General features: G+C 37.2%; 1 protein-coding gene across 7 annotated transcripts in view; it reads right to left on the bottom strand.

The window, feature by feature from the left end:
* Tut4 (terminal uridylyl transferase 4) overlaps positions 1-15,891 on the bottom strand; it is a 101,786-nt gene that overhangs the window by 32,108 nt on the left and 53,787 nt on the right. For all 7 annotated transcript variants that reach the window (XM_021661046.2, XM_021661031.2, XM_060366097.1 and 4 more), the window contains 7 exons: positions 15,605-15,755; positions 11,308-11,394; positions 8,447-8,550; positions 6,124-6,181; positions 5,926-6,029; positions 3,579-3,668; positions 2,034-2,147 (listed from right to left, as the gene is read on the bottom strand). In XM_021661046.2, the coding sequence (XP_021516721.1) occupies positions 2,034-2,147; positions 3,579-3,668; positions 5,926-6,029; positions 6,124-6,181; positions 8,447-8,550; positions 11,308-11,394; positions 15,605-15,755 (708 nt within the window). The remainder of the gene's footprint in view (positions 1-2,033; positions 2,148-3,578; positions 3,669-5,925; positions 6,030-6,123; positions 6,182-8,446; positions 8,551-11,307; positions 11,395-15,604; positions 15,756-15,891) is intronic.

The following is a 15,891-nucleotide window of genomic DNA, read 5'->3' as shown; positions in this document are numbered from 1 at the left end:
ATTAGGTTATTGTGGACAGGTACTACAGTGGACTGTGGAACCTCAGTTTCAGAGTATGTTTCCTAGCTCATAATATATGTGGCCTGCTCCACCACACACGGAACATGGTAAGAGAGAAAGGGGCCAATTAACCTTGAACTCTACTCCCTAGAATCATCAGCCTAAATGAAGCACTTCCTATAGGCTATCAGTCTCAGTTCACTATATTAATGTGGCACTGACTCATAATTAGAAAAGGCAGACACTGGGTGTGACTGATTCCACCTCTGATAGTCTGTGCAAAGACAGAATCATGGAGATATTAAAAGGATCCACGATTAACCAAAGTTGGAAGGAAGAGCTGTTTAGACAAAGACAAGTTCAGGAAACACTGTATTGTGTAATAACAAGGTACATACAATTATGTATTTATCCAAATCTACATGATATAACAAGAAAGAACCCCAATGTATACTATGGATTTGGTATGACTATGATATGTCACTCTAAATTCAGGAATTTTAACAATGTATTACTCAGGTAAGGTTGATAATGGGGAAGGAGGAAGTGCCTGACAAGATGCGGGTTGTATGAAAAATCTCTTCATATTCAATTTTGCTGTGATCTTAAAAATAACAAGAAAATAGTCTTTTTTTTTTTTGGCTAGGAATATGAGTGGTACAGTACTCACCTACTTTGTATGAAGCTGTAGGTTTGATTCTCAGCACCACAAAAACTCTTATATACAAATACATAATAGTGCCAATATAATATTTAGTTAGGAATTCTTACCTAGGAAAAAATATTTAATTTTTATTTCCCTGCTACTAATTGTTTAAAAAGGGAAGCTTTTTGATTAACATGCTAAAATCACGTCAATCACGAGACTATTTGAAAATTTAGGATGGCTATCAGATATTTATGTCACATGGCTTAGTATTCTGTCATTTCTTCTTTTCCATCATGTAGATTATTTGAGAACAGAATATGTGGTTTTCCGGCTAGACATAGTGGCGCACGATTCTAATCCCACCACTTGGAAGGCAGAGACAAGTGAATCTCTGTGAGCCACAAGGCTCAAGAACAACAGGACTACACAGAAGTGGTTTTCCAAATGTTTCCTCTCCCACATCTAAACAGTTATGCTTCTAAGAAGACAGACTAGAGCTTCTCTAATGCCAACTCATCCACTCTGTACCCAGAATAGGAGAAACAAATGGGAAATTACGAACTGTTTTACACCTCTTTCAGAGAGCATAAACTAAATACAAAGCTGGCTGAGTCGCCAAACCTTGGTAAATATGAACATAATAATCTTTCACTGTGCATCTTTATGTTTAACTAAGTTGAGTTTAGAAAATAAGGAGCTTCTCAAGGTTGTTAAAGCACACACAGAAATGCATAAAGCTTCATTATCAAGCAGGAGGAGGAAGAGACGAAATGTACTTCCATGCGAGAGCCTATAATAAGTATGAGGTTGTGCTAAGCTACAGGAACTTGATACATAACTGCAATTTTCTTCCAGGGTTTCTTTAAATAACCCTGCTGTCCTGGAACTCACTCTGCAGACTACACAGATCTAAAATTCAGAGATCTGCAATAGTCTAAGACCACAAATTTTTTAAATATTACAGAACATACTCAACAGTTCCAGTTACCTCACATTTTTCTGGCAGTCAATACACTCCAATAGTAAAATTTTCTAAAAGGTTCACTATTGTAATTATAGCATTCACTTTAACAAAAACAAAACAAAACAAAACAAACAAAAAACAAACAAACAAAAAAAACTTCTAACATTCATGGGAAAAAAAAAATCCTTATGGTATCATGAATTCAGCAAGCTCTCCTGTTTAAATCCATGGTTTGCCCAAGAATAACTGTAATAGCTCTTTTTAAGGCAGTTCTTACTCAGTTGCCTAGGATGTCCTGAAACACACTATGTAACCCAGGCTAGCCTGAAATTCTTATAATCACACTCTGGCCTCTCACGTGTTGAAACTACAGGTGACAGGCAGTATGCTCTGAGCTTCACAATGTCCTTGAACACTCACCTCCTGCAGAACTGGGATAACTGGTGGCTTTCTTTGCTGCAGAAAGTACAGCACCATAAGGATATAAGCGTAAGAGGATAAACTCCCCCGAGATGCATCTCCAATGTCGCAGCGCTGAGAAAGACAGTGAATACAAGCAAAAATTAATAGTCTCGTTTCAAAATGCAACTCTAGAGCCAAGGCACTCAACGCTTATCTTCTAACCTCTGAAGACAGCAAGCAGGCCAAGGGTGCCACACATACATGCAGGCAAAACATTCATGCACACAAAATTTGTTACCACTGTTATTTTTGACAGCCCTGGCTAGCCTGACACTATATAGACCAGGCTGGTCTCTAACTCAGAGATCCACCTGCCTCTGCTTCCTGAGTGCTGGGATTAAAAGCATTAACAACTCTTTAAAAGTACTACAAACTCTATAAAGAACAGTTAGGCAATATCAAAATAACAGAAGCAAATCAAATTTAATGACCTAGTATTAACCCTCCAAAAATGTGCAAAATAACAAAGAAATTGATTTTAAAATTGAAATAGTTATGATAACAAAACATGAAAAATAAGTTTATCAGTAAAGTTTAGGAGAAAAGTATTAGAGCTATCCACACAAAGTAGTACATATCCACTTTAAATGAAAATAAAATAAAAGCTCAGTAGATTAGAACAATTGCTGTGAAAAGCAAGAGGGCCAGAGTTCAACCCTCCCAATTTCCACATAAAAGCTTTATAAGACTGCATGTACCTATGAACCCAGCACTGAACAGCAGAGACAAAAAATCCTGGGAGCTTATGAATCAGCCACCTCTTTAAATTTTTATTTATTTACTTGTTTGTTTTCCAAGGCAGGGTTTCTCCTGGGAGCTTGTGGATCAGTTCTCTTCCTTAATTCATTCTTTCTATGTATGTGTGTATACATGTATGTATGTATGTAACTATCTATCTATCTATTTCTTTTCCGGGATAGGGTTTCTATGTATGTATGTATGTATGTATATATTTATGTATCTATCTATCTATCTATCTATCTATCTATCTATCTATCTATCTATCTTCCGGGACAGGGTTTCTCTGTATAGCCTTGGCTCTCCTACACTCACTTTATAGACCAGGCTGGCATGGAACTCACAGAGATTCTCCTGCTTCTGCCTCCCTGAGTACTTGGAAGCTATCTTTTTATAAAAGCTCAGGTACCAGCCAGGCATGGTAGTACAGGCAAAGGCAGAAGGATCTCTGTGAGTTCCAGGCCAGCCTAGTCTACACAGCAAGTTCTAGGACAGCTCTAGCTATTAAGTAAGACCCTATAACAAAAATAAATTTAAAAACATAAATATATTAAAGAACTATATAATAAGAGCTCAGGTATATCTCAGGAGATTAAAACAGGAAGATCACCTGGGTTCAAGAAACACAGCAAGACCCTATCTTAGAGAAGGAAAAAAGTAAATAATAAAAGTGATACTATCTTTCACAAGTCTAACATCAGTATGTTTCACTTTAACATCACAAGTACTACACCAGGACAGACAATTTCGCGTCTTTGCAAGTACCTTAGCAAACACTTTCATAGTGTATCCCAAATACTGGACTCTAGGGTCAATAGCTGCGTAAGTAGCTAGCATTCTTGTGTTATGTTGAGCCTGAAAAATAATTACATATTTTAAATCATTTAATATGTGTTAACTAAAATTACTAATCAGGTAAAAAGATACACTATACTGTAAATAGTATATCACGATTTCAAACTGCCCACCAATTAGTCAAACAAACCAATTCTACTCTGAAATTAGTATCAAAACAGTAAAATACTTTTTTCTTACATAGATCAGTTGAAAATTTTAAACAATAATCTGTTGATGTTTTTTAATTTAATAAGGGAAAGTGTGAATACAGCGCCACCACTATCATAAATTATACTGTCAGGTTTCCCACATTTGTCAAAACTGCTGAGGTAATCAGCATATCCACTGCAAACCACCTATGTGATCATGCTATCTTCCTGCTGGGGAAGCCTATCTGTCAACTTGTCAGATGGCTAGTATCTGCCAACAACAAATATACTGCGAAGATCACAGACACATTCACATTTACAACAGCCTCAAATCAAATAACATATCTCAGAATAAACCTAGCCAAAGAGGCGAAAGATTTCTACAGTGGGAACTTTAAATCTCTGAAGAAAAAGATACCACACTAGACATGAAATCAAGATTGTGAAAATTAATTTCTACAAAAAATCATGTACAGATTCAATTCAAACCCAATAAAAATTTCCACTTTGTTCTTTACAGAAATAAACTATCCTGAACTTCATATGAAAACACAAAAGAACACAAGAAAGCCAAAAAAAAAAAATTCATCCTCAACAAAAGAAATGTTACTGGAAGGACTCAGAACATAAGATACACTACACAGCCATAAGAATAAAAACAATATAGTACTGGCACACGCTCACACACAAAGACATGTAGACAATGGAACAAAAACTGAAGAGCCAAACATGAGTATGTCTAACTGTAACCATCTAATAGTTGACAAGGATAAACGGGAGAGAAGACAGCACCTTCAACAAATGGTGCTGGGAAAACTGGACGCCCATATGCAGAAGAGCAAAATAACGCCAGCCTCTGTCACCTGGCACAAACACTAACTCCAAGACCTAAACGTCTTGTGCTACAACTACTAGTAGAAAAGACGAACAGTGCCTTACAGGATGTGGGCGTAACAGAGGACTTTCCCACTTGCCCAGGACATTGAGCCAAACACCGAGGCCTTCATAAAACGAAAAAGCTTCTGTGCACCTAAGAAATAATCAAGTGAAGAAAAAGCCCACATGATGAGAGATTATTTGCCATCTGTAAATCTGACAAAAGATTAATATTTAGAACATATAAGGAATTCAAGATGTAGAAAAAAAAACCCATTCAAAAATGGGCTTCCAAGGGAGAAGGACCCAATATTTCCATGTAGCTATGATGCCTATGAACTAAAATAATGACCATCATGACACCGTATGAAGGGTGCAATAGTGGTACATATACCTTGACAGCACCCAATGTTTCTCTCATCAGACTTATGGCCAGCTCAACAAGAAGCCAATCCAAGCTGGCATTGGGGGCCAGTGAACTGAGGAATCTTAGAAGAGAACCCCGTCACTACAGCAGCATAATTCCTAACTACATTCTAAAGATTTATCTATCTACCCAGAGAAGATATAGGACTCACTCATCATAGGAACATCTCCTTGTAACAAATGGTGAGCATTACAGAAAACCACAACAAATCAAATGTAGAGAAAAAGTAACTATGTGAATGAATTCCAGTCCTAACTGATCCTCGTACAACACAACTCCTGAACCTAAGGCTCAGAAATTGTAGCAGAAGCAGACACAGGAAGAATTTAAGAGCCAGAGGAGCAGGACGTTTGCTAGAAATGTCAGAGAAGCGACATCCATGACATCTCATCAACATGGCCATCCGAACAAACCTGAACAAGGACTGTACCAACAGACACTTAACATGAAGGCGGGAAATCTCTACAGGCCAACCAAGGAATGCTAAGAACAGAGGAAATGGTCTTCCCCAGGGAAGACCCCAAACTGGTTATCTGAGACCAACTGATCAGCTCTGAAATCATATACATACAAGTAACTTTATACAAACTGAGCAAGCTGGACAGATAGACTGGAATATACATAAATACATATGTATAAATATATACATACACAGCAAAGAAAGAGACCACCAATTTGTGGAGAAAACAAGGGGGATAGAAAGAGGAGGAGGAAAGGAAGAGAGAAAAGAATGTAGGTATATTTTAATATCAAAAATATTAAAAACAATTTTTATTAAAAATGCAAAGTACAATTATACCTGGACCTACGATGAGAAACTCACCAAGGTGTTGTATAAACTGATGTCACCTTCTAGTCCACTCCGTCTGTGTTCAAACTTTACGATAGGCACTTTGGCAGTAGTTATAGGCAGAATGTTTCTTAAACCTAAGGGTAGGGGAAACAAAAACTCAAGCATTTAATTAATTTTTATAATGCTACAAAGTATTTTTTGTCTTAAAGGTAAGATACAAAATTTTACCTGGATGCCTCTTAAGAATTTTTGCCAAATTTTCAATTATTTCCTTACAGTTTAATTTCTGGAAAAATAATTAAGAAAGTAAAATTCTTTTTTCCAACTGTAAATTATACTTTAACCAAAGCACTTAATACTAATAACTTAAAATGTCTACTCATAATGAGCTGTATAACCTTGTGAACTAAGTAACAGCTGACCCACATCACCAATGTAAACCTGGAGCCGGGCAGAAACGCAGATTCTCGGGCCTTTCTCCAGTCTAAGTGAGTTTGATCTGCACTCTAGGAAGATCACAAGGTCATTCACACCTGGCCTGAAGTCTAAAGCATGCAAAGAGTAAAATGATTTTCAATATCAGAATTTTGTTTTACAGAAAATTATCTATGATATCCATTCTTTGGGTTTTGAATGAGTGAATTTATTAAAACTATAAGAGGTAGGAGAAAAAGAATAACATAGAGAATTAAAATAAAGACAGGAGAGGAAAAAGAAGATAAAGGATCCAGCCGGTCTCCAGAGTGAGTTCTAGGACTACACAGAGAAACCTTGACTGCACAGGAAAAAAAAAAAAAAAAAGGAAAAAGAATAAAATACTAAGCAGGAAAAAAAACAAAAACAATACTAAGAGTGGTCGATCACGGGGCTGGAGAGATGGCTCAGAGGTTAAAGAGCACTGGCTGCTTTTCCAGAGGTCCTGAGTTCAATTCCCAGCAACCACATGGTGGCTCACAACCATCTATAGTGAGATCTGGTGCCCTCTTCTGGCATGCAGGTGTACATGCAGATAGAACAGTGTACACATAATAAATAAAATATATATACATTAAAAAAAAGTGTTCAATCAGATATAGTCCAACAGAAACTACCAGAGAAGTCTGGGTAACCAAAACAGCAGGACCCGTTGACACAGGTTCCAAGCAGAACGTCTATTCTGTTTACTTACTGTTTCACTGCTCTATACATTCAAAACAAAACAAAAGAGCACAGCTATTGTAAATCATTCTCTCTACAAAACCAACTAGCGTATTTGTAAGATATAGCTGTAAGATGCAACACTGTAACGATTAAGAACAAAAGCACTGAATTTAGACAAATCTACAATCAAATTCTGAAGGAAGTCTTAACTGTCTGCATGACTGATCCTTAACATCCCCCAGCCTCAAACTACTACTCTATGACCCAGCCCTACAGAGTTGCTACAGAATAACACAACCTGTGACTAAGCAGTCAGCAGTGCCAGGCAGTGGCGGAGAACGCCTTTAATACTAAAGCAGTTTTTCTTTTATTTCTTTTTTGCTCATGTTGTTAATGTTTGTTTGTTTGTTTACTTATATGAAGTGGGAACTCCATGGCACAAATGGAGGTCAGAGGTCAACTTGCTGAAGTTAGTTCCCTCCTTGCACCATGCAGATACTAGGATCGATTGCAGGTAATCAGGCTTAAAAACAAGCATCTTTACCTGCTGTACTATCTCAATAGCCCCCTATTTTGTCTTTCAAAGCATCAGTCTGATTTTGAAATGGAATAATTAATATCTACCTCAATGTTGGTTAAAAATGAAAAAAAGATAAGCCTATACAGCAACTCAGTAAATATTAGTTTCCCATCCCACCCAAAATAAAGTTTCTAACCTTCAACATTTATAATACTGCTTGTATGGAAAAGATTATCAGTGGCCCCAAATTGTAATTTTAAAAAAATATAATCCATTTACAAATTAGACTACCTGTATTTTCTATTTACATGCATAACATACGCACCAAAATTAATGCTTACTACCAAAGAGAAGTGCCACCTAGTTGGTTCTAATGAAAAACTTGCAACTTACAGTAAACTAATTTTTTTACCCAATTCATTACTAGACACTTGTAAGTCTCAAAGACCTAGCTGTTACATTAATATATGATGAATAGCTGGTCACGGTGGTGCACATCTTTAATCCCAGCACTCAGGGAGGCAGAGGCAGGCAGATCGCTGTTCAGTTTGAGGCCAGCCTTGTCTACAAAACCAAAGCTACACAAAGATACCACGCCTCAAAAAATGAGAGAGAGAGAGAGAGAGAGAGAGAGAGAGAGAGAGAGAGAGAGATAGAAAACCATGAATGGTAAATGTACTTATTTTAAGTCTGAATATGTTTAACAAAACAGATTTACACTGTGGCTGAGTCTGAGTATCTTCTAAAGTGATGTTAACACTGTTACATCTCAAACACTACTAGCACACTGATAAAAAATGATATGATGTACAATAAATATCATGAATAAAATTTTAAAAAATTCACCATTAAACAAAAAATTTTAAAGCCCTTCCAAATACTAACTCTTACCTCTGCATTTTCATGGCCTTCCAGAGTCATACAAATATCCAGATCACTATCACGGAATCCAAATCCATTCTTAGAAGAACCAAATAAGCACAGTCTTGCCTTTTCTAAGCTCAGGAAGACAAGGCAATGAGTACATTAGAGGGTCATCTATCATCCACAAAGTGAGACACTAATTCCAAAACACCCAACCCCAGGGTCTTTTGCCTAAGTTCTCACACCCAAGCAGCTGACTGCTTTTCTTCAACATTTCCTAAATTCAACATGTCTTCACTACCTACTTCGCTCAGACCTACTATTATTCCTATAATCCCATCTGCGATCGGTAAAGTTGATGGTCAGTTTTAGGGGGGATGTCTAGGCACATTTGTGAGAGACTATTAGATTACCCTAACTGACATGGGGAACCCACCTGTAATGTGAGGGATATGATTCCATGGACTTAATAAAAAGGAGAAATTGTGCTGAACATTCATCATTTTCTGCTTTCCTAACTGGACACACTGTAACCATTTCCTGCTGCCATGAAACTCTAATCCCTGAAACTGTAAGCCAAAATAAATCCTTCCATCCTTTCTTAACATTAATTGCAAAGCCAGAAGAGAAGCAACTAATACACCAACTCTCAGCAAACAGTGTCATCATCTGTTTAGATGCTCACCAGAAATGTATGTGATCCTCAGTACTCTGCTTGGGCAGCCTAAGTTATCACTAAGACCTTCTTCAGCTTCTTCCCACTAAACTACCTATCACCTACCATTGTTCTTCAAAACCAGTACCGAAGGTTAAGCTCAGTATCTGATAACTCATCTTTTAAAACTAAACTAGTTCTTTCAGTGTAGCATTCAAAAACTTTTAAAGTATCACGTATCACCTCAATATATAGAGTTAATTTTTCTAATTCAATAGATATAAACCATGTTATTCATTCTCATTTGAGAGTTCTTCACCAACACTCCCTCAAATGAGCTGTAACTAAGGTTTAATTAATTTATTTCTTTATTAGTAGGGCATGCCAATGTGCACATGCAGACAGAAGACAATTTGTGGGGTGCATCTCGCCTTCCACTGTGTCTGTTCCAGAAACTGGACTCAGATTACCAGACTTGGTGGCTAGTGCCTTTCTCTACTGAGCCATCTCGTTGGCCCTTAATATGTAGTTAGATAAAAAATCACATACTGAAAACAATCCTTTTATGCATGTATTGACTAAATGTCAGTGAAAACTAAGAAGGATAAAAGGAGGTACAAGTGTTCACTTCAGCAGCACATAAACCAATACTGGAATAATACAGACATAAGCAAGGCCTCTGTGCAAAGGTAAATTTGTAACGCAGTCCTGTATTTTTAATTTTTAAAACTTTATTTGTATGTGTATATGTGTTAGAACTCATGTGGAGGGCAGAGAACAATTCATGGCAGTTGGTTGTCTCTGTCACCTCATGGGTCTAAAGGATCATTGTCACTATTAGGCTGAGCATCTTTACCCAATGAGTTATCTCACTAGCCTAGGAGTTTCATATTTTTATGAGTTTTGCTTAAAGTCTACTAAAATATTATTTAAAGTATTCTCAATATAAAAACTCTAAGTCGTGAGACTTTATTGTTCAAATATACAATATATTCATAAAAAAGAAGCTATTATGGTCAAATAAAACTGGATGTGAGTTTTATTTAAAAGGAAAAGGGCAGAATTACAATTGTTGGACCCCAAAAATTTGGCTAGATAGCTGACCAGTGAGCAGCAGGGACAGGAGGCTCATCTATGATCCCCAGTAGATTACAAATGTGAGCACACGTGCATGAGCATGTGTGCATGCCTGTAGAGACCAAAAGAGTGTTGAACCATCCAGAGCCTGAGACACTAACATGAGAACCGAATGGAGGTTTCCAGGAAGAAGTGTTCTCAGCCACTGAGTCGTCTCCCCAGACCCTGTGCCCTGTGTTTTTACGCTGCCTTCTGGGAATAAAAACTCAGGTCCTCATGCTTACAAACACTTATCAAGTGAGCCATTATATTTATATAACTATATAAATATATAGCTTATATATTTATTTAACCATAAATAATCTTTCCTAAAAATATTTGATCATAAAATTCTTGATTCTCTATGCTCACACTAAAAAACTGTCCTGCTATTTTGGAGCAAAAGCCTTCAGAGCATGCCCGGGTTCCTTCTGTCCTTGCCTTCACACACACTGCAGCAATTCCTATTAGTTTTCCCAACACTAAGCACTTACTCCCCCCACTAGTGAGCTTCATCTGCACTAGGTCAGAGTTCTCTGCAACGTTCTCGCTTGTACTTTTAAAAACAGTGCTGCAGCTGTAGTGTTTACTGAGATCCTAGCATTTAAAATTCTACATAGCTCTTATTAAAAGTCCTTCTACCAACGTCCAAAAGGTTCTAATATTATAATCCTTAGGCTATCTTTATGAGCTCTTACAGCCTATCTTGCACATTGGACACAATCACACTAGACTCCCAATTGGTCTTTAAACATGTCAGATATAATCTAAGTCTTAGTATCTACCCTTTCTTTCCATAATGATCTCTCCTTGGAAATTTGTGTAATTTGTTCCTTCATATTATGCGGACTCAACTTAAATGCTGCCTCATGAGATTTACTATACAACCTATTACTTCTTTTATCCCCAGGCATTACTATTTACTAATATATTTATATTTATTTCACTTGACTGCTATACCCTCTTACATGTACTCATGAGAGCAGCATTTAGTGATACAGCCACAGAAACTAGAAAAGTATTATCATATAACAGTTAGTAAACATTTTAGGTCAATCAAACTCAAAGCCATGTGGTTACAGGAACAGTAACAGCCAACGTTTAGCCTGTGACATACCATCATATTCTTTCTGAATAAACTTTTCCAAGCCAATTAAAATTTGTTCCCTGTTGTGTTGTTCAGAGCAAGGCGGTGATAATTCATCTACATTTAAAAAAAAAAAAAAAGGAAACATTAAAAAAATAGATTATAAAATTTCTTCAGGTTTTCAACCTTAAAATTTTTACTCTCAATATTTTCACTATTTACTTCTATGACGGTAAAACCATAAAAGACACTAGAGAAAGGGCAGGGAAACAGAAAAAAATTTAAATGCATATTTTACATAATATCCCCTATATTCCCCCATATTCATTTACCTTTTGAAACTAATTAATACTGTTTTCATCAGACATTTAACTCTTTCCCACACCCACATTTTCCTCTATCTCGCAGTGTTCAGTTACCAAAGCACCCACTTAAAAAAAAAAATTCCTATTTTCCCTATAAACTATTCAACCTCCCTGTAGTCTTGACACCTCACCTTAATTTAACTTATTTACTCTATTAAGTTGCCTGCCAAAAACTAGCAAATGATTTTCTGGTGTTCTTAAAGTTTTCCAGTCTTCATTTACATTCCTTTTTCATTCCCAACAGGATCATACAAATGTCTTAAGCACACTGTCTCCTCACCCCATCTCTAAAGACTCATACCCAAAACTCTGTAGTACCAGAAATAATGCATTTACTTAAATCAGTATTTACTTTTATAAATGGGAATATATCAGGCTAGAGTGATGGCTCTGTGGTTAAGAGCACTGGCTACAGGCTGGAGAGATGACTTGGAGGTTAGGAGCACTGGTTCCTTTTCCAGAGGTCCTGAGTTCAATTCCCAGCAACCACATGGTGGCTCACAACCATCTGCAATGGGATCTGATGCCCTCTTCTGGCATTCAGTCACACATGCAGATAGAGCACTCAGACATAAAATAAGTAAACAACTCTTTAAGAGCACTAGCTACTATTCCATAGGACTGAGGATCAATCCCAACCACCCAGATGGCTCACAAGTGTCTGTAACTCAAGTTCCAGGACATCCAACACCCTCTTCTGGCCTCTGAGGTCACTGAACACATTTGGTGTACAGACATACTTGCAGGCAAAATACCCATACCCATAAAATAATTTTTTAAAATAAAAATAGTAATAATAATAAAAAGGTAAATATGAGTATTATAGGGATGAGAAAAATAGATGAAATACAGCATTGGGGTTTTTGTTTTGTTTTTCTTTTTTTGGTTTGGGGCTATGAATCCTGTCCTCATCAAGAACAGTTGACATACATGCTATGGGTTAGTAGTTAAAGACATGATCTTAAACCAGACGCTACGGAGATGAAATGTTTAACAGGTGTAACAATAGTATGAAGCCTTCCATTCACAGGAAACGTGCCCTGGAAGAGGGGAAATACTAGGATCCTGTCTACCTCCTCTTCCCTTCTGCACAGCGAGGCTGACAGGAATCCTTCTGCGACATAATACACTTCTATTATACACTGCCTTGGCAGAGGCACAAAGTGACAGAACCAAAAGGTCCTAGACTAAATACTCTCAAATTTGGAGCCAAAAAGAACCTATTTTTCTTTTAGGTTGATTCCTCTAAAGTTTAGCTTAACATTATTAAATGCCATCACAAAAGACCAGGGAACACTGCATCACCAAGAGTAAACCAAAGTGAACAAGAACAAAGTACAGATAATATATATTTATGATTCCATGGAAACCCATTACTTTGAAGGCTAAACTAAAAAAAAAAAAAATCAATAAAAATAAAACTGTTTTAAGGTCTACAACTTTTACAAAATGATAGGAGACGACTCAGGGGCAAAGGTACTGGTAAAGAATGTAAGCCTGGTCTACATAGTGAGTGAGCTACAGGACAGCCAGGGCTGTGGAGACAAAAACAAAAACAAGTAACAGTCTAAGAGAAAAAAACGCAATGAGTACAAGCTGTAAGTTTAGGCCAAAAGAAACTACATATAGGCCTCAATTCTGATGAATGAAGTTGTTTCCAAAGAGTTCAGTTCAACAGTTCTGAGGTTGCTAATACAGGTGTGTTAAAATGCAACCATTAAGTACTTTTTAGTACTAGACTGTAAGAAGCTGGTTTCTCATTAAGAAGGAGAGAGAATGAAGAATGTAATGGTTCAGAATCTGAGATTCTATGAAATGTTTAGAATCAGCTAACATAAATGACTGCATATAGAAAAAATTGTAGTACGTATGCACATACACACACCTACACCGGTTACTACTTACACATGTATTTTTTGCTCTAAAAGAGCCTAAAAGCAACAACAGTCCAATAATGTTAAGAATGCATAATGGGTGTAGTGGCACAAACTTTTAATCCCAGCACTCAGGAGGCAGAGGCAGGCAAATCTCAGAGTTGGGCTAGCCAAGGCTACATAGGAAGACTGTCTCAAAAACAAAACAACAACAAAGTAGAGCATCTTGTACTCTCATCTTGAATCCCAATACTATTCTCTAATGACAGAAATTAGGAAACCTTCAAGAAAAATCCAATTTTAGTACTAAGTCAGAAAATATACTCAATGAGCCTAGAATATCTTGAGGTTCCCAAAGAAAGAAACCTGAAAAATTAATAAAAACCCACAGTGATGAGGTTATGTCAGACACGGAAGCTCCAACAAGTTATATTAGATTACACCCACAACTACAAGGTTTCTGTAAGTAAACAATGAAATAAGTAACTAATTAGAGACAGTACACTATAGCTTAATAAAACCATCTTAAGAAAACATGCTATCGTAGCCAGGCCTGTAATGCCAGCACTCAGGAGGCAGAGGCAGGCAGATTTCTGTGAGTTTGAGGACTACAAAGTGAGACCAGGACAGCCAGGGCTACACAGAGAAACCCTGTCTCAAAAAAAAAAACCAAAAAGAGGGGGAAGAAGGGAGGAAAGGAAGGAAGGGGGGGACGGAAGGGGAGAGAGAGAAAACGTGCTATCAGCTGGGTATGGGAGCACACGTCTTTAATCACAGCACTTGGGAGGCAGAGGCAGACAGACCTCTGAGTTTGAGGACAGCCTGGTCTACAGAGCGAGTTCCAGGACATCCAGGGCTACCCAGAAAAACTCTGCCTCAAAAAACTAAATAAATAAATAAATAAATGAATAAATAAATAAAAAGGAAGAAGAAGAAAAAAAAAGGAAGAGGAAGAAGAGGGCAAGAGCATGAAGACGATGACATGCCGTGGGAGCAGAAAGATGGTTCCGCAGTTAAAGAGCACTGGCTGTTCTTCCAGAAGGGTTCAGTTCCCACACAGCAGCTCACAACCATCTATAACACCAGTTCCAGGAGATACGAGAACCTCCTGTGGCCTCCATGGCACTGCACACATGCACAGTGGTGAACATACATTCAGGCACTCGTATATATAATATAAAAATAAAATCAAAAAAGAAAACATGATCTAGTTATTCCACTATCGAGTACTTACCAAAGAGAAATAGCATGTGACCATGTCAGACTCCTACTTGTACCTGCTTTTTTTATGTGTATGAGTGTGTTGCCTACATGAATTTGGGTACACCACGTGCACACCTGGTGCCCGTAAAGAGTACTGGACCCCTGGAACTGGAGTCACACACCAGTGGCTGGGCACCACCATGCGGATGCTGAGCCTGGATCTTCTTAAGAGCTACAAATGTTCTTAACGGCTGAGCCAACCCCTAATTGATTTGAGACAAGGTGTTGCTTTGTAGCCAAGGTTGGCTTTAAACTCATCTCACTTTGCAGTCTAAATTAGCCTCAAATCTCTAACAGTAATATTTTAGCCTCCCTAGTGCTAGGATTAAGAGGGTGTGCCACCATAAACTGCCAAATTTAGCTATATTACGCTAATTTACACAAGTGTCTTCTTATATCCAGCAAGGGAAATACTGTCCAAAAGCACATCGCAAAGACAGAAATGTTCTCTATCCAGACCTTCCAATGCAGTATCCATCCATATGCTAGCCTCATAGTTATTGAAAGCTTGAAATATGCCAGTTAGTTTAAATTTTAACTGATCTTTCTTCAGTAAGTATAAAGAACTAATAAATACAATATTAAATAACGCAATTACACAGTGTAAATTTCTTAAAACTAGTACATATGGACTCAATTGTATTTTCGTTAGCATTTAAGACAGTATCCTGACTAAGGTCACCATTTAGTAGATAACTATGTTTGATCTTTTCTATTACTAAAAAAAAAAAAAAAAGCTGCCCTAATAAAACTGAAAGTTTTTAAACCAGAAAATATTCAATCTCTAACAATCTACTTTTAGTAGTTATAATACCAAACACTTACCAAAACATCTTTTACACACTAAATCAAGTATTTCTCGAAATCGGGCTGTCATTGGTGGTAAAGGCTTTAGATCAATTTTCCTGAAATCCTCTGGGCAATCATTTTTTGAATGGCCATCCTTTTTGCAGATGCTGCATACTATTGTTGGCGGCTAAATAATAGTTGAAAAAAAATCTAATGAACTTTTAAGTTATTTCATCACTTAGAGAGCAGATCCAAAACTACAGCAGCAACAAACACTATGTAGCTAATTCAGATAACCTACTCACTCAGAAGATTTTTGTAAA

The sequence above is a fragment of the Meriones unguiculatus genome, chromosome 12 (assembly GCF_030254825.1).
Source record: "Meriones unguiculatus strain TT.TT164.6M chromosome 12, Bangor_MerUng_6.1, whole genome shotgun sequence".
NCBI classification, from domain to species: Eukaryota; Metazoa; Chordata; class Mammalia; order Rodentia; family Muridae; genus Meriones; species Meriones unguiculatus.
Note: the sequence above shows the minus strand (reverse complement) of the source record. Positions and strands in the feature narration are given on the sequence as shown.